The following is a 17181-nucleotide window of genomic DNA, read 5'->3' on the forward strand; positions in this document are numbered from 1 at the left end:
ACCTCCAAGCTCTTCATAGCCGATTTTAATTGGACATCGACCTCCAGCAAGTGCGTTGATGATCTTCTTTGCCATCCATGGTTACTCCTTCAGCGTCCCCACGCCATATTGGCGGAAGACGCGTGGCAGATAGACTGAGCCGGTTGCGGAGCGGGTCTCGGTTGAGCGCTCTTATCTTGAGATGAACTTTGACTGTGCAACCGGCTGTAAAAAAACCCATTTCGAGCGGTAACTTTGCGATGTGCCACTCCCTCCCCCCGACTCTTTGAGTGTGTCGTTCATAAGTTAATTACGTCAGCGCTCGGCGGCTGCAGTGGATGCTGCAGGATGTTGGGATGTCGAAATGTCCGGATGTCCTTACGTCCCAGTTGCTCCGACAGCGGAGGACCCCAGTGAGGAAATTGGATTTTCCCTGCACTCGCAGCTCTGAAATCGCGCAGTCCCTTTGTGTCGCCGGTCGGCGGTGGTCATTAAATGCACTCTTGGGTATTAATTAGCCACGCATTACCATCTATTTGTTGCAGATAAAAATCGGATGAATAGCCCGGCCCTGGGAGGCGCCGGCGGCAGTGACAAGAAGGCCTCGGGACTCGTGGACGCCGTGGATGTGGCCAGCACCAGCGCGGAGGCCAAGCTGAAGCCGCGTTCCAGGTGAGTGCGACACGCGCAGACACGCACAGCTGGATGGAGTCCCTGGCCACCGGGCACTTCCGGTTCCTGTTCGGCAGCCCACGCATCCTGACCGCTTTCCCATTTACCTTTCAGATCGCTCATACGCCGCGCTTCACGCAAGACCAAGCAGCAAATCAACAACGCATCCGACGACTGCAATGTGCAGTAAACTATTATTTTCGGCCGGCAGCCCAGCGCATAATTATGTTATTATGTTTGGCCACAATGTGTATTAATAATGGGCGCCAGTTAATTAGCGCGCACAAACAAGTGGCGCGGTATTTATGTTCGCTGCAATGGGCTGATTATTCTGATAATATAAAACTCACAAAAACCCACTTGCTCAAGGGCAAACAAAGCCAGTGCGAAACAGTTTGCAACTCTATATGTAGTAGCTTCCATAATTTATTTACTCTGTGTGCAGATCGAATGTGAGGTAAAAACCGCAGCTTGATGACATTGGTTAGGGTTAGAAATATTTGTTAAACACTGTAAGTAGTTAAGTAGGTAGCCCCAAAAATCTAACAATTTTCTTAGCTATTATTTATATCATGTTCTTTTGTCGGGTAGATTTAAAACCCATTTTATATCCTTTTAATCCAGAGTCATCAGGGCGTAAAAGATAAGGGATTGCTGCGACATTGAGCTGACTTGCAAAGGAATTAAGCACATCAATCTATTTGAGTTCCGGTCATTACCGTTGTGAGGGACCAGGTTTATTTAAATTTAAAATTAACTTTTATACGACAAACAATTTCGATTTCAATTTTCATAAATTTTAGTAAGGACTTTGGCCAAGCAACTTGAATTGAGAGAGAAGCTGCGAGACGGGGCAGAGATTTTGAGAATCGTAATACCGTTCTGGGAGTTCTTTTTGATGAGAAATTAATGGCTCAGCTTTAAAGGGGGTGTGCGTTTTGAGAAAGGACTAAGTTAATACGTTTTCCACTGATGGATTGTCATAACATTATGATAGGTTGCATAGCTTTAAGGTAAATTCTAGAATGCTAATTTGTGAAGCTCTATCTGCACCCTTAGCTGACACCGTAGTTAATATCAAAACGTTCCGCATAGAGTACGCATATATTATTAACAATCTTGATGGATGGGTTCGAGTGTTTATATTTGCCTTGAGCCCAACTCGCTCGGCTTGAAGCCGGAGTAAGACGCCAAATGGAATGCCAGCGACTGGGTGAATTGGGACTCAAGGCAAGTTTTGCAGGAGTAAAGCAATTTCGCGGCGTTCTCCTTAGGCCCCGGCCACGTAGAATAACAAAAACTTTAACACAGAGAGCACAAAACAATTTACTATGCAAAAAACGTAATTGTAAAATAAATTTGATGCGTCCGCGGAAGAGGGCGAAATCTCGAAATGCTTACCAAGGATAATACAGGGTGAACTTCTTATGCTAAATTGCCAAATCAAAATACCCACAGTGCACATCAAGTTCGCAGGCGAGTTTTATGGCAGAGAATAATCGATAAATCTGTTTTTAATACGCAACTTTTGCTTGCGACCTATAGTACTTTCTCCTTCGGCAGGGCACAAGTTACACTTGCAACGTGTGTTCGCCGGCGTGTGATAAGAGTCCATTGTGTTTGTTTGCCCGAATGTGCTTAGCAAATAAGATTTATTTTAAAGACTACTTTTAGGCGGTTCTGCGTGCGGCAGGATTACCGAGAGAGATCTGTAAATGGATAAAGTACGGCATATGCAAAGTGAATTGTGATTAAACCAAGTACACCTAAGCAAATGTGTGTACAACTGAACGCTGAATGCGGACAATGCACACAGAAGTTTCGGTAATGGAAACATAGTATTGTTGCTTTCGTCCAGAGAGGATCGACAGGCCAGACCTAGTTATATAGTACATATATATACGGCACTATGCATTAACGTATTTATTACCTAGTCTGTACCAAAACCAACAAGTTTGTGTATACAGTTTGGATGTTTGTTTTACAAGTAATGCGTTTATACATTGTTACTAGGTGTAGTTAATTGACAACAAATCTGAAGAGCCAACCCGTATTTGATCTCTAATCGAACCGTACTAACCGAAACTATATCACCAACCAATGGGAACACAAAGGGTCAGGGGGCACGCGTTATATCAGAGTGTATCAGCTGACTTATCCAACTTACCCGATTTTAAATACATATTCGTGTACGTAATTCGATTGTTCTAACAAGTGAATACCTACTACTCTATACAGAATCGAAAGATTGTAACTTGTAACCTAAAATAGTCGAAGGAAAACCGAAATTAACTTTCTAAGTGTGCGTATGTGTGTCATGTACTTGTAACTAATTGAATTTCGATTCAAATTGAATTATTGACAATTGTATTAGCCAGTTTAAATAAACCACAGTGCGTCCCAGGCATCGGCGTTGAAATGTTTGATTCCGTTGCATAATGAACTACGTTCCACATTCATTTCATTCTACATTCTGTTTCAGCATCGGGGCTTCGGATGCGATCCCCTTGGTCGCCGGGAAAATGGTAAATGGTGTAGTGAGCAATTTCCACTAAATCAATTAAAACCAGTGCCCGCCCAGATGCAGCCGCCCCAGTAAACTGGCGACCGCAGCATCCATTAAAAGTAACTAATGGAATTTCATTGAAATTATAAATTGCATTTTCCCATAAATTCTGCAATTGCGTAAATGCCGATTGCCGGCTTAGAGCCACCGAAGGGGGTGTCAATTCCACGGCTGGTGATTCGAAATTTGCATATGCCTCTGTGGCGGGGGATCCCCGAGTTTCGGTGGCAAGCCGCCTCGGCATCCACTATAAACAATAAACAGCTTGCCGGGGCGGCCTAATGAGTGCGCATTATGCGCAATTCCGAATGCAATTTACTGTGCCATTGATTTTGCATTAAATTAGCTTAGTAGCTGCATTTTATTCTGGGAAAGAGCGTGGGAAGACTAATTTTATGCCGGCACGTTGCTAGACTTATGGTCTTATGCATTTTTAATTTAAATTTCAAATTTCAACGGAAGCAGCAAGCTGGCGCCCCCTGGTGCCTACCACGGTCATGATTTCAAGCGCCCCCTGCCGGAAGTCGGCTAAGCTAGAACAGCTGTTCACCCGCCGTGTGGCATTTTTAGGGTATTTTCCCCATGCTGCGCCGACAATTTGGAATCGCGATGAAATTCATTGGTAAGGTGATTTAAAATTATTAAGAATCTCTTAACGGAACTACAACTAGGCATGCTGCACAGATATCGGGGCCAACCTGACGGATCCCATGTTCCAGGGCTGCTACGGCGGATCCCAGAAGCACACGGCCGACCTGGACATTGTTTTGAAACGTGCGTGGCAGCAGGGTCTGGAGAAGATCATCGTCACCGCAGGATGTCTGAAGGATGTGGACGAGGCTCTGGAACTGGCCTCCAAGGATGGTGAGTAGCCCAAGGATCTTAACGGGAATTATGATATGGAAGATTTTCCTAAGCCCTTCCAAACGTAGAGATTCGCCTTTTAATGTTGCCTTCGATTTCATATGAAAGACTTTCAAATATCTATCAGATCCTTCAGTTTTTGGAGATTATCTTAAAAAAAATTGATTTCTTAAAACTTTTCTGAATTGACAACCTGATGATAATTTGTATAATATATGTGTAGGTGGGACCAAACTCATTATATGGTTTCAAAAGTTAATTTTCAAAGTCTTACTTTAAAAACTTATAATAACTTTTTATATTAAGTTTTTATTGATTTTTTTTACTAAAAAATAAACAATTTTTTGAATAAATTTAATGACTTTTAAAGATTCATAAAAGAGATTTTCTGGAACTCAACCTAAAAAAAAATCCATTTATCTTTCCCTATAAAAGGTTAATATGCCATATAACTCCCACTTTTAATCCACCAACTCACCAGCTATGTCTCTCCACAGATCGCATCTACACCACCGTGGGCACGCATCCTACGCGCTGCGAGGAATTCGTACCGGATCCGGAGGGCTACTACGACCAACTGAGATCCAAGATCCGGGAAAATCGATCCAAAGTGCTGGCCATCGGGGAATGTGGTCTGGACTACGACCGCCTGCAGTTCTGCGGCCAGGAGACTCAGCGCCTGTACTTCGAGAAGCAGCTGGGCCTGGCAGCCGAGTTCCAACTGCCTCTCTTCCTGCACATGCGAAACGCTGCCGAGGATTTCATGGCCATCCTGGAAAGAAACCGTGACAAGATCAAGGAGTGCGGCGGCGGAGTGGTGCACAGTTTCACCGGCACCTTCGAGGAGGCACAGCGCATCCTGGCCTTTGGTGGACTGTACATAGGCGTGAATGGTTGCTCTTTGAAAACGGAGGAGAACATTCAAGTGGTGCGCCAGTTGCCCAACGATAGGATACTACTGGAAACCGACTGTCCATGGTGTGGGATCAGACCATCCCATGCAGGGCACAAGCATGTGACCACAAAGTTCGCCACCGTCAAGAAGAAAGAGAAGTGGACGGCCGAATCCCTGATAGACGGACGCTGTGAACCCTGCCAGATTAGGTTAGATTCTGAATATCTCTTAGGAAATTATGTACTTATATGAATATCCCCCGTTTCAGTCAAGTTTTGGAGGCCATAGCTGGAATCAAACAGGAGCCCAAGGAAAAGCTGGCCGTGCTTTACTACCAAAACACCTTGGACTTGTTCTTCAGAAAAGCTGAAACAAAATGAATAAAACCACCTGCATTTACATTCAATGCGTTTACATTTATTTTATTATTGTTTCTCGCGTCTAAATGCAAATGAATTCAAAAATATGCATTACAACTTTGATTTGTTAGGTTACATCGGTTTGGTTTGCTCGTTCTGCAGTCTACACAGAACCACTTTAAGATTAACATTTAGACTTGTAAATAATTGTTGCACATGGCTACGTTAATTAACTCCCGTGATTACGCACTGCTATGTGGTGTATATAGAATTGATCGCCCAAAAAAATATATGTATTTGTTTCGACTCAAATTTGTATATGTTCTCTCCGGAGTCGTATCTAAACTCTATTAGAGTGTCATAGCTTAGTTATTGCCACGTTTTTGGTTACGAGTTTGCCAATATTCATCGATCATTGGTGAAGCCTTAAAAAGCCTATATACAAAATATTTTGTAAATATTTAAAAAGTCTATTAACTATAAGTAGTACGCTTTAGGGTATTTAAAAGGTTGAATTCTAGGGATAGGAAATATGGTTAGCTTATGCGCATGCTGTTCTCAGATCTCATTGTACGATATAAGTAAAACAACCGGGATCTGGACCTAAAAACTTTCATTTTGTTCTATGTATTGTGAACTGATATGAATGGAAATGATATTGGTTGTTTTGACATTGAGAAACTGGCCTCTATTCTACTCGGTGATGCATTTAAAATGACAATAAAAGATTCAGTCCAATGGAAACGTTATGATATGAACATGTTCATATAGCACTTTAAGTTGGCGCGAAAGATTCTGGGGAAGAATGATCTCTGAAGCCCCGTTCCGCTTGGCAGTAGTTAGTTTTCCTTTTCGAAAGCAGATCCAATAGTGTTTTTAAGGTTACGTGGGATATCTGGTATTACTATAACGCGTTAACTCTAATTATTCAAGACAATGGTTATTGGTTATATTCGAAAATTCGCTCAGACCTTGCCCAATTGACTTGCAGTTGCGAATGTAAAATAATGATAATAATAATAATAATACAAAAGTAAAACGTACTCAAAACTTTTACGATAAATTCCATTTATTAGGCGTCAGATTAGTTTCGAGTGTTTGTTAAAATCATATTCATATGTATGTACATAAGCAAGGGAAATTATAAATATGGTAGATACATAAACATAAAATATCCTTTAACAGATGCTCACTAAAGATAAATTCGAGTTTGGATATTAATAAACATACGAGTGCTAACTGTCTTCCATTTTTGTATTCACTTAACAAAGAAGGCCTTTCGGACACATTTTTGGGATATAGGAAATCAAGAAAGGTGTTGATTAGTTCGAGTTAAGCTTAATGCGCTTGTTAAATATCGTATATCGAATATGTGGTATCGTAATCATATGTATTTAAGTTGTATGTTGTGTTTCGAGTTTTCAGTTTCAAACCAAACTCTGCAGAGCCCTGCAATCGAGCAGGCGTCGGGCCTCTTGATTATGCGTATATTAATTATTATGGTAATAAATATGTTATTCCGCTTAAGCCTATAGGTTAATTCAATGTATTTTGGGAGCGCTGCGGTCGTTGATCTTCTGGTTACGCTTTAAAGTGGCTCCACGCTTGATCTGATCCATTAGCGACTCGTGACATATACGAGGGTCCGGCTGGAATAGTTCAACAAATATGTGATTAGAGAGTGACTTTACTAGCAAAAACCTTAGGTCTATCGTTAGGTCGAAGAGCTGTTAATTGGTAGAACGAGGCACTGAGTGGATTAGCTGCCAGCTGGCTTAGTAGGCGTCAAACGAACGAGAACGACTAGGAACGAACTAAATACCTTAGCACTTAGCACTGATCTTCGCAAGTGGCATTCATGGCCGTGCTGGTGTTGGGATAGGTGGGTGGTCTACGGTATTGCGCACTGGGGCGCGATAGATTTTGCCGATTTTGATACATCTATGGTTGCCGGAGCATAGAGAGTGTTGGCTAATCGAGTGAGTGGCGGGCGCGGTGCTCTACTTACCAGGGCCTTGCTGTTAATGAGATTTCGCACGGCAAATGCTCGTCCAGACATTCCCTGCTTCGCCAGCTTCGCGTTGAGATTCTCGAGGAACTCGGCCTTGGTCTTGGCCCGAATACTGCCAGTCTTTTCGATATTTGTGCTTGTGGCATAGTCTATGGATATGCGTTGTCGTCGCCGAGTAACGGGTGCATAAAAGAAAATGGTAAGCAAACATGATCGATCAATGGGTGTGGATGTGGCATTGAGGTGGCTAGAGGTGGTAAAGATGTCAATTCAAATGGCAATGCAAATCAAAATTCAACAACTGTGGGCAAAAGTTCGACTCGGTGATGATTGATGATCGGAAAAATTGAAATGAAAGTTGAGTGCGGGTCGAGCGGCTGCGGAAACTGCAATCCCATGTTGATCCGTCACTTTCCAGACGCACTTGACACAATCTCAATCGGGTTAATAGGCAGCACACTTTCGAAACAAAATCAAAAACAACATAAGCAGCATGCGCCAAAGGAAAACTTAGGGCTAACAACAAACCAAAATTTAATTCTTTCAATCGAGAGAAATCGAAAATCAGCAAACATAACAGAAATATTGAACACAGCGCTCATTCTTTGCAACAAAATCATACGAAATAAAATCAAATCGAATCGAATCGAATTAAATCCAGCTCGCGCGCTTACTTGAATGATGTGCCTGGGAATGGGCATGGGCATTGTGGTTATAGTAGGCATTGCCGCCATTGCTGTTGCCCCCAGCAACATCGCGATAGTAGTGCTGCTGCTGCTGATGCTGCAGTTGCTGCTGGTGAGCATGTTGCTGCTGCTGCTGGTGGTGGCCTCCGCGCGAGGTTGTGGCGTAAATGCTGGCCAGGGACCCAGATCCCGACCCAGATCCAGTTACTGGCGAGCCGCAAGTGGGCGAGGCAGAGGGCGAGTGAAACTTGACGGCCGTTGTCTGTATGAATGGGTTTGTCGAGACGAATATCTTTTGCTGCACACTCGAGTGGCGTGAAGGTATGGGCGGCTGGCGTTGCTGATGCTGCTGCTGCTGCTCCGCCAAGTGTTGCTGCTGTGCAGCCCGCAGCTTCTGCTGGGGCAGCGGCAACTGCGGACGCTGAGCCAAGTGGCCATTGCCATTGCCATTGCCAATGCCCAGGCCTGCCGGCTGTTGATATTGCTGCTGCTGGTGTTGCTGTTGCTGCAAGCGCTGCTGCTGCTGCACCATGTTCTTGGGCAGCGTGGCCGTGGCTGCCGCATAGGCGCTCGGGTGGGCCGCATGCGCATTCTGCTGGCCAGTGGGCGGGCGGGCCATCTTCTTGGGCATCGTGGCCGATGCGCCGGCGGCGTAAATGGGCGGCGGTGGGGGATCCTCCAGTGGAGGCGGGCAGGTGTAGTGCTGCTGCTGTTGCTGCTGCTGATGGGAATGGGCCTGTCGCATGTTCGGCGCTTGCGCAGCTGCTGGATTTTTGGTAAACGAACTTGAGTAGATGGCAAAGTCTTTGCTGCCAGCAACTGCTGCTGTCGGCGGCTGCGGTGGCTGATAATGCGAGTTGGCCGAGCCGGAGGCCGCTGCCGTTGGCGGTGGGGATGCGGATGCGGATGAAGAGTTCGAGAATGAGCCTACTTTGGATAGCAACGATGATGTGGATGAAGACAGGGGGAAGTGGGGCAATGCATTGAAAGAGGCGGTCGGTGTTAGAATGGACGGTTGTTTAGTGCTGCTGTTCGCCACAGGGGCCGATGACTTTGCTGATGATGAGGTGCCGAAACTAGCGTAAATTCTATGCTGCTGCTGCTGCATTTGGTTTGATGATTTACCGTCATAGTGTTGCTGCTGTGGCGGCTGCGACATGGACAAGCCACTGCGCATGTAGATGGACTCTCCTCCGGGCGCCTGTTGGTTGCCATAGATCCCCTCGACCTGCTGCTGCTGCTGCTGCTGGTGCGGCTGCTGCTGCTTGCCGCTGAGTCGTGCATTGAGCTGTGCAATTAGGTTCGGATTCGTCTTTGGCTGTGTCGGTGGCAGTGGGTGAGCGTGTCCGTTGGGACTGGGGCTGCTGGTGCGGAAGCTGGACATGCTGTTGACCAGCTTGGGCTGGGCGTAGATGCCGCCGCCCCCTCCGCCAGCGGCTGGTGATGAAGTGCGGAACGTCTGGTGTGGAATGTGTGCCAATGATGGTGGTGGTGGCATGAGAAGAAACGAAAGGAACACAGGCACAAATTAAAAGTTTAGCCAAGGCACGACAAAAGAAAGCTAAGCTCTAGCCTAATCTATGACTATGTGGCACTAAAACTAGGCTGGATGGAGGGCAGTCGTGTTAGGCGAGTGAGGCGATCCCGTGGACGGCGGTTAGTCTTGGTTAGTAGTCCATGGCTGGTCACTTACGGCATCGACAGGCGGCGGCGCTTGATAAACAGGCGGTTGTTGCGCTGGCTGATGTTGCAGCTGCTGCTGCTGCAGATAGTGATTTTGCTGCTGCTGCTGCAGATAGTGATTTTGCTGCTGCTGCTGCTGGTGGGTTAAGCGTTGCTGCTGGGACATCTGCTGGCCATTGGCCAGGGCCTGGGCATAGGCGTGCAGGTCCAAGTAGGAGTCGTAGTAGACGGTCGGGTCATCGTTCAGGGGATTGTGGTGCACAGACTAGGTATGTGGTAGTTTGGGGATTTCGGTTTGTGTGTGTGTTTGTGACAGTGGCAAAGCAAACATAAGTCGAAATAAAAAGAAATCATAAGATATAGAAGAAGAGATCTAAGGGTGCTGGTGGCCTACACGCGTGCACACACCTGCAGGAGGGGTTGCTGCTGCTGCTGCACGTGTTGCTGGTGTAGCTGTTGCTGCTGCTGTTGCTGCTGCTGCTGCTGCATGCGTCTGAGCGACACAGGCGATGCCGGCTGGTGCCGCATGGCTGCCAGGGCTCTCACCGTCTCCGACACCTTCAGCGCTGAGCTGGGCATCTGGGGCACGGCGTCCAGCATGAAGGCCGGCGGCGGTGGCAAGTGCTCGCTGGAGCTGCTTAGCTGGTGATTCTGCTGCAGCAGATTGGCGTGCTGTTGCTGTTGTGGTTGCTGGTGCTGCAGCTGCGTTGCGTAATTAAATCATAAGTTAAAGAATAAAAGCATAGTGGAAACCAAAGACTGTGTGACCCAGTGTCGAGCGACTTAGCAACTAACTTAGGTGGCTAACTTAATTGGTTATTGTTCAGATTAAAGAATTAAAGATCCACTTACCCCGACCGAGGCATTGGGACTGGGGGTCACCGACGAGCTGCGTCTCACTGGCGGCGGTGGCTTGGCCTGGTTGATGGACGAACGACGTGCGATGCGCGTGGAGCCACCGCCTGCTCCTCCTCCTGTGAATGTTTAAATGCCAAATTCAGTAAAGGGCATTAAGTAGTTAGACTATGTCATTAGGTTGCTGCTGTTATTCACAGGTTATGTACAGTTACTGGTTTATACACTTGGCACACAAAACACAGGACACCATCTAATACCAGAAGTTAGAGAGAGAGTCGCAGAGTTAGGAGCTGCTGAGATCGAGAAAGGTTATGAAAGACTGTTCTGAAACTCGAGAATGACCCTCCAAGCGAGTGAGAAAGCGTTGCAAGCTGTGATCAATCCAATAAACAAATGGAATTCCTCTCGATTCAAGCCATGACTCCCCCATATGCAAATTTCGAAAAGAGTTTAATCCGCCGATTCTGAATTAGTGCTTAAGCTTTAGCAGTTAGTGGCAGTATCGTGCAGTTTTTCAATTTGTCTGATGATGATTCGACAGTGATGATTGTGACTTAATGGCATGAGCTTAGTACTTAAAGAAACCAAATCCAATTGCAGAAAATGAAAACACCAAACTTAAAGCATAATGTAAAGTAAAGTTTGTACAATAACAAAGAAAAACAAAGCGAAAATAAGGTTTACTTCGGCAAGCCGATGTGTAAATACGCTTGCAAATATGACAATGGACAGAAGGCCTTAATTTCGAGAAAAATATGCTCATATTAAGGATGATAGTTGGGAAAATTACATCAACTATGTTATATTTTACTTAAAAATAATATAAAATTCTAAAAAAAGAAACTTAAAATACAATTATATTTGAAAAAATAGTTTTTAATTTATAAATTAAAAAGAAAATAAAGAATTGTATTCATACTTAAATTAAAATTGAAATATAAATTTATGTTAAAGTTACTGAAGAACATGACTGACATACATCATGTACTGAAGCTTAGAAGAGGTGTATACAACTTTTTAACCTTTGCAAGAGTATGAATAACAAAAAAGAGCCAAAGCACAGTAAAAGTCGTTTCAAAAAAGATCCCAAAACGAACAAAGGACCAAAAAAGCAGAGCCAAAAACCAAAGGAACCCAAACAAATCAAAAATCAAATCGAAACGAACCCGACAACGAGGCCGGCCGGGGCGTAATGCACGGCTTGAGACTGGCATTGGCATTGCCAAAGCTATTGGCATGATGGGGATTGGCTGGGGCAGTGGAGCACACATATGGATGGGCGGGTGGTCGGTGGTCACTGGCGGGCAACATCGATGGCGGAGCATTTGATGGCGATGATGTGGTGGCTGGTAATGGTAATGACGATAGCGATGACGATGATAATGCGGATGCTAGATGGCCGCGAGATGGTGACGATGGCGATGACAGGGCCATAGTTGCGGGCGTCTTGCATTGCTTGTGATTGAATGTGGCTGTCTGACTTTGGATTGGCATTCTATGAGTTTGGTCGGTGAATGCAGATGCAGATGCAGATGCGGATGCGGATGCAGTAACATTGGCGGCTGGGCTATTAGTGACATTACAGTTTCTGGTTGGGGGCGACTGTGGTGAGTGTTGCGGTTCTTGTGGTGCTTGCTGCTGCTGCGGCGATTGTTGCTGCTGCTGCTGTTGCTGCTGCAACTGCTGTTTAACCTTCTGCTTTTGCCTGCGTATTTTCGCGTCTAGATCGGCCTTAAAGTCCGACTTTCGGGGCACCAGGGGCCTATCTCCCACACTGGGCGCGGGCCCATTGAAAATGCTCAAGTTGGTGGGCTTGGGCGGCAGCTGCCGCCTTATGGGATCTACTGGCTGGCTAATGCCATCACTATCCTGCTGCTGCTGCTGCTGGGGTTGGGCCTGTGCTGGGAAATGCTGGTCCTGTGCCGCCTGCTCACCGGTTGCTTTACCTCTTTGCGGACTTCCGCGTCCGAGGAGCTGCAGCTGCTGCTCACTGGTGGCGCGAAACGAGGAGAGTCGCTGCTTGGCGGGCGCCACAGTTGCTGTCGCCGGTGCCTGGCCACCAGACGAGTCCGGCGAGGAGTCCGGCGAACCGGCCAGATTGGCCGGCAGCTGCTGCAGCTCGCGCATCTCGTGCAGCTGCAGGGTTTGCGGCTGCGGATCCTTCGTCCGCAGCACCACGATCTCCGAGTTCTGCTTCACGAACTCAATGTCAGGGGTGTTGGGTATCTGATGATCGTAGATCACCACCACGGCACTGCCGCTGTCGCTGCACGTGTCCACGTAGGCGTGGCGCGGTTGGCCCAGACAGACGCTGTCGGAGGCATCCAGCGAAACGACATCCTCCCGGTTCGCATTGGCCACAAAGTGCGCAAAGGTGGGATTCTCATAGCCGCCGGCCGTTAGGCCACCGGTCAGCGAACTCGTCTCGCTCACATAGCAGCGACTCAGCTCCGAATCGCTGGCGCCCAGCATGTCCCGATCCCGATCCTGCCGCCTGGCGTCCATTTCGTCGCCGGCCAGTTCGTCGGAGGTGGTGTCCGATATGTCCGTGCCGCAGCCGCTCGAATTTGTCTGATTGCTGATGGCGCAGGGCTCGATGTGGCTGTTGGTGGCGGGCAGGTTGTTGTTGTCGCTGCTGCTGTTGCTGCTGGTCGTCGTATTGTTGTTGTTGCTGCTGCTGATTATGCTGCTCACCGGCTTGCCCTTGCCCTCATCGATCTCGCGTTGGAACGAGTCTAGTTCGCCAATTAAATTATTTAGTGCTTGTATTGAATCTTCGAAAGACTTGTCTGTTAGATCATATTTTTTTCATACATTGTTGGTATTGATTTTAGAGATGGTGTTGTTTTTGTTGTTGTTGTGCATTTGGTTCATTGTGATTGATAGTTTACAGATGACAGAGATTTTGGGTAGGGTGAACATGGAGTCAAAACCAAAAAAGTACAATGGTTTCAAATCGTTTTTGGTGCAGTTTTGTTGTCGTTGCGTTTACACGACAAACCAAAAAGTTGTAGAAAAAAAGGGGGGGAAAAACAAAAAAGAAGATATTCGGGGGTTAAAGAATATTCACGATATGTTTTCTTCAATTATAAATTAAAATGGGCGTTGGACAAGTAAAGTGGAGGCGGGGGAATCTCATGATCGAGGTGCTCTTTGGTGGTGCTGAGTGGACAGGTGGGTGCTAGGATCTCACTACATCTTGAACGATCCAGCTGGTGTGGCGGATTCTACTTACCCATTTCCTGCTGCTCCGCCTCGGATCGTCGTCCTCCGCCCCCCGAAGCTGGAGAAGATGCTGCTGGTGACTGATTCGGAGCCGGGGGCGAGACCGCTGCCGCTGCTGCTGCCTTCTCGAACATGGAGGCCTTCTGCAGAACAGAGGCCCGCGACCGCTCATCTGCATCCTCTACGCCGCTGTTCACCGACCCCTGATCCTGCCCAGCTGCCGTCTGCTCGGTGATCTTCAGCACCTCGCTGGATGGAGGCGTCGGGGAGCTGACCTGGTAGACAAATCCCAGTGCGGAACCGGGACCTACACTGCTGCCGCTCGGAGTACCTGCGGCAGTGGACGTGGGGGAGTTGGTTAGCAGGGGCGAGTAATGGTTCTGTGGCGTGGAGCTGCCACTGGACGGCGAGGTGGTGTTCGTGTTGGTGCTGGTGCTGTGGTTGGGCTGGCCCACCAACGAGCCGCAAGCGACGGTGGAGTCGATCGACGGATGCGAGTGCAGTGACGAGGCCGTCGAGGATATGGAATGGGAGCGTGTGGCGGTGGCTGAGTGGTGATTCGGCTGCGAGTGATGCTGCTGCTGCTGCTGATGGTGCTGCTGCTGGAGGAGCTGATGCGAGCCGGAGGAGTCGTTGGAATGCTGGGAGCCGGTCGAATCGATGGAGCTCTGCTGCTGCAGGGGCGGTGGAGAGGGCTTCTGCTGCTGCTGCTGGTTGGTCAGCTTCAAGGCCGCCATGGTGGCCAGCTCGGACATGTTCACATAGGTGGGCGGCGTCTGGGGCTGCTGGCTTTGCTGCTGCTGTGCATGGTGTGCTGCGGACAGCTCTGTGTGCGGATGATGTTAGCAGGGACATGCGGGTGGACACGGTAATTAGTAAGTCTGATGGGATTAGCGAGGAGTAAGCGTGCACACAAATACACGGAGACAGTCTGGACAAGTAGGACATGGTCGCTGGGCCCTACTTACCTTTCGTGATATGAGCCGGAATCGGTGAGGGGCACTGGCGCTGCAGCAGGTTGCTCCCGCTTCCCTGGCGGTGGTTACTCTGGGCCGAAAGCGGTCGCTCCAGCGAGGAACAGCGCTGAAAGGGTAGAAAACCTCCAGTTAGTCAGTGCCAAAATCTAGGAAGATATATATTATGGGTATCAAGATGAGGCGACTTCAGGGACCTAGTTGTCAGTGGTCTAGCGGGAGGCGCATGCAGATGAGCGCGCTTTTTGATCTACGATAGGCGGGGCTCTGATTCTGGAATACTCACCACGTGGGCTGGCTTCTATGGCGCGTGTCATGGCCAACAGAATGAGAGAGACAACTTAATAGCATGTAAAAAGACAATAGTCGGTTTCCCGTCTATTCGAATATCCTCCTACTTTGGAGTAAGCTATAAGTAACTTTAACCATTTATAATAACATATTTTGTTTTTAAACTAGTACCTTCTGAGGATTTAGATCACAATATGCAATACACTTTATAAGAAAACTAGTTCGAACAATAAAAAAATGTATTATTTAATACAAAACGATATTTGCATATCTAATACTTTCCCATGAGTTAACATTGGAAGTAAAATAGATAATGGTCGATCAAAAATGATATTCTACATCCCTACTTTATTATTATATTCATATTTTTATAGAAGGTCCACAGTATAGCCCAACCATACTTACAACTGGCAAGGGCGGCCGACTAAGTGAGGCAGCCGGAGACTTCTGGGTGGCCGGCGTGGCCTGTCCCGACGAGGGCTGACCATTGGGGGGCCCGGATCCGTTGTTCAGGCAGCTTCCCGACTCGTGAATGGTCTCCGGGTTCTGGAACGTGTAGACGGTCAGCGGCGGACGCTGGTGACCCTTCTCGTAGGCCGTCGAAATGGTGTGCGGACGGTCGGCGGTCGGTGGCAGGTTGTCCACCACGTCCTGGGAATGTGGGGGCCAGGTGGATACACTTGCCGTCTGATTCGCTGCATTCGAAGTCTGAGGGATGACGAAAACAAGCATGTTAATACACTTTAATTCATTTCAAGACGACACAGATAATGTATCTTTAACTCGGTAAAAGAAAAGAAGAAAAACAAATGAAAACCTGTGTTGTTAGAGCTGGCGATGAGCAAAAGCCACTATCACTGGATTCACCAGGTTTCAAGCGAATTGCGGGCGTTACAAACTAAAGAAACGAAAACACAAAAAAAAAATGTTGATGAAAACCAAGAAATGAGCGGACGCCACAATGCTGGATGCGGATTTATTGGAGGGCCAGGAGGAACTCCTCTGAGGTGACGCACCTGCGACAGGGAGCGCGGATAGTGGTGGTGTCCCGGCGAGTTGCTCGAGCCGCTGCTGTTCATGCTGCTGATGGAGCAAACGGAGCTCTTTCGAGAGCCCAGCGAGTTGGAGCATCCACCGCCCTGCGACCCAGAACCTCCGCCCGGCGACTCTGGGTACAGATTAATGCTGGCCTTGGCATCGTGGATGAGCTCCTCGGAGGCCTGGGGTAGCACACTGGGCTCCTTCGTGACCAGGGCGATCGACTGCATGGCCTCCTGTAAGTGTATAATGTGTTAGAATCACTGATGCTATGCTTTTTGACCACCACACTACCCACCTGAAGATGACCCAGCTCGGACATGACCTCGCACTCCTCGTGCACCACCGGCTGCAGCATGTGGACAAAGCTGCAGTAGCGCAGCCGCTCCTCCACCATGGCCGCACGCAAAGACTTCTTCTCCACATCCTCCAGCTCAGCCCGCCGCAGGGTGACATCCTGCATGTGGGAGTCCATCAGGGACTGCAGCCCATCCGTCTGCCCCTTGCGAGCCTTCTTCTGCAGGCGCAGTGTGTCGCTGGAGCGCTTCTTCAGCTCGCTGCGACAGCGCTTGTACTCTTTGGCATGGTCCTTGTCGATGGTGGCCACCGTGCGCTTCCAGTCCTCGATCTTGTCCTGCAGCGGCTGCACCAGGCAATCCATGATGGCGCTGGTGAAGGTCTTCAGACGCGTCTCCACGGCCTTGTGCCGCAGGCAGACGCGGGTCAGGGCAGTGCCGATCTCCTTGGAGGCGCCTGCAAGGGGAATTATAGGAATTAGTTTGGCAGGTAGTCAAAATTAAATAACATCACATATATTAAAGCCTTTACCGCCTCTATAAAACCTTAGGATAAAGCTTAAAGTTTCGTTATCTACTATTTTTATTGCTTCCCCACCAGGTTTTGCCTAGAACTTGCACATTTCGTATGCCAAACCTAATTGCAGCTATAAAACCGTCGGGTGATTTTGTTTAAACAAGCAGGCATGCAATATTAAACAGTTGCCAAATTAAATAACTGAAGGGGAACATCCACCGGGGATTGGAGAATGGGTAGCAAAGCTGGCAGCGGAAATGTTTAGAG

General features: G+C 47.8%; 3 protein-coding genes across 40 annotated transcripts in view; 2 read left to right on the forward strand and 1 right to left on the reverse strand.

The window, feature by feature from the left end:
- The window catches only part of LOC108030362 (GTP-binding protein Di-Ras2), a 30749-nt gene extending 27691 nt beyond the window's left edge, over positions 1 to 3058 (forward strand). Inside the window, exons 6-7 of the mRNA XM_017103231.2 lie at positions 525 to 651; positions 766 to 3058. Of these exons, the coding sequence (XP_016958720.1) occupies positions 525 to 651; positions 766 to 841 (203 nt within the window). The 3' untranslated portion in view covers positions 842 to 3058. The remainder of the gene's footprint in view (positions 1 to 524; positions 652 to 765) is intronic.
- Positions 3059 to 3787: 729 nt separating this feature from the next.
- On the forward strand, positions 3788 to 5382 carry LOC108030440 (deoxyribonuclease TATDN1). Its single transcript, XM_017103330.3, has 4 exons — positions 3788 to 3839; positions 3902 to 4081; positions 4579 to 5185; positions 5245 to 5382. The coding sequence occupies exons 1-4, from the start codon at positions 3800 to 3802 to the stop codon at positions 5354 to 5356; spliced, it is 939 nt and encodes a 312-aa protein (XP_016958819.2). The 5' UTR covers positions 3788 to 3799; the 3' UTR covers positions 5357 to 5382.
- Positions 5383 to 6386: 1004 nt separating this feature from the next.
- The window catches only part of LOC108030095 (protein MTSS 2), a 44918-nt gene continuing 34123 nt past the window's right edge, over positions 6387 to 17181 (reverse strand). The window contains exons 5-20 of one of the 38 annotated variants that reach the window (XM_017102752.3): positions 16400 to 16854; positions 16080 to 16337; positions 15881 to 15961; positions 15469 to 15771; positions 15059 to 15073; positions 14767 to 14881; positions 13809 to 14624; positions 11740 to 13362; positions 10568 to 10689; positions 10124 to 10417; positions 9726 to 9980; positions 9158 to 9491; positions 8021 to 8794; positions 7344 to 7495; positions 7158 to 7276; positions 6873 to 6984 (exon numbers count right to left, since the gene is read on the reverse strand). In XM_017102752.3, the coding sequence (XP_016958241.3) occupies positions 7166 to 7276; positions 7344 to 7495; positions 8021 to 8794; positions 9158 to 9491; positions 9726 to 9980; positions 10124 to 10417; positions 10568 to 10689; positions 11740 to 13362; positions 13809 to 14624; positions 14767 to 14881; positions 15059 to 15073; positions 15469 to 15771; positions 15881 to 15961; positions 16080 to 16337; positions 16400 to 16854 (5708 nt within the window). In that variant the 3' untranslated portion in view covers positions 6873 to 6984; positions 7158 to 7165. Of the gene's footprint in view, positions 6985 to 7157; positions 7277 to 7343; positions 7496 to 8020; positions 9492 to 9725; positions 9981 to 10123; positions 10418 to 10567; positions 10690 to 11739; positions 13363 to 13808; positions 14625 to 14766; positions 14882 to 15058; positions 15074 to 15468; positions 15772 to 15880; positions 15962 to 16079; positions 16338 to 16399; positions 16855 to 17181 lie in introns of those variants that run through there. The other 37 variants (XM_017102751.3, XM_017102753.3, XM_017102755.3 and 34 more) reach the window with 37 other exon arrangements.

The sequence above is a fragment of the Drosophila biarmipes genome, chromosome 2R, assembly GCF_025231255.1.
Source record: "Drosophila biarmipes strain raj3 chromosome 2R, RU_DBia_V1.1, whole genome shotgun sequence".
NCBI classification, from domain to species: domain Eukaryota; kingdom Metazoa; phylum Arthropoda; class Insecta; order Diptera; family Drosophilidae; genus Drosophila; species Drosophila biarmipes.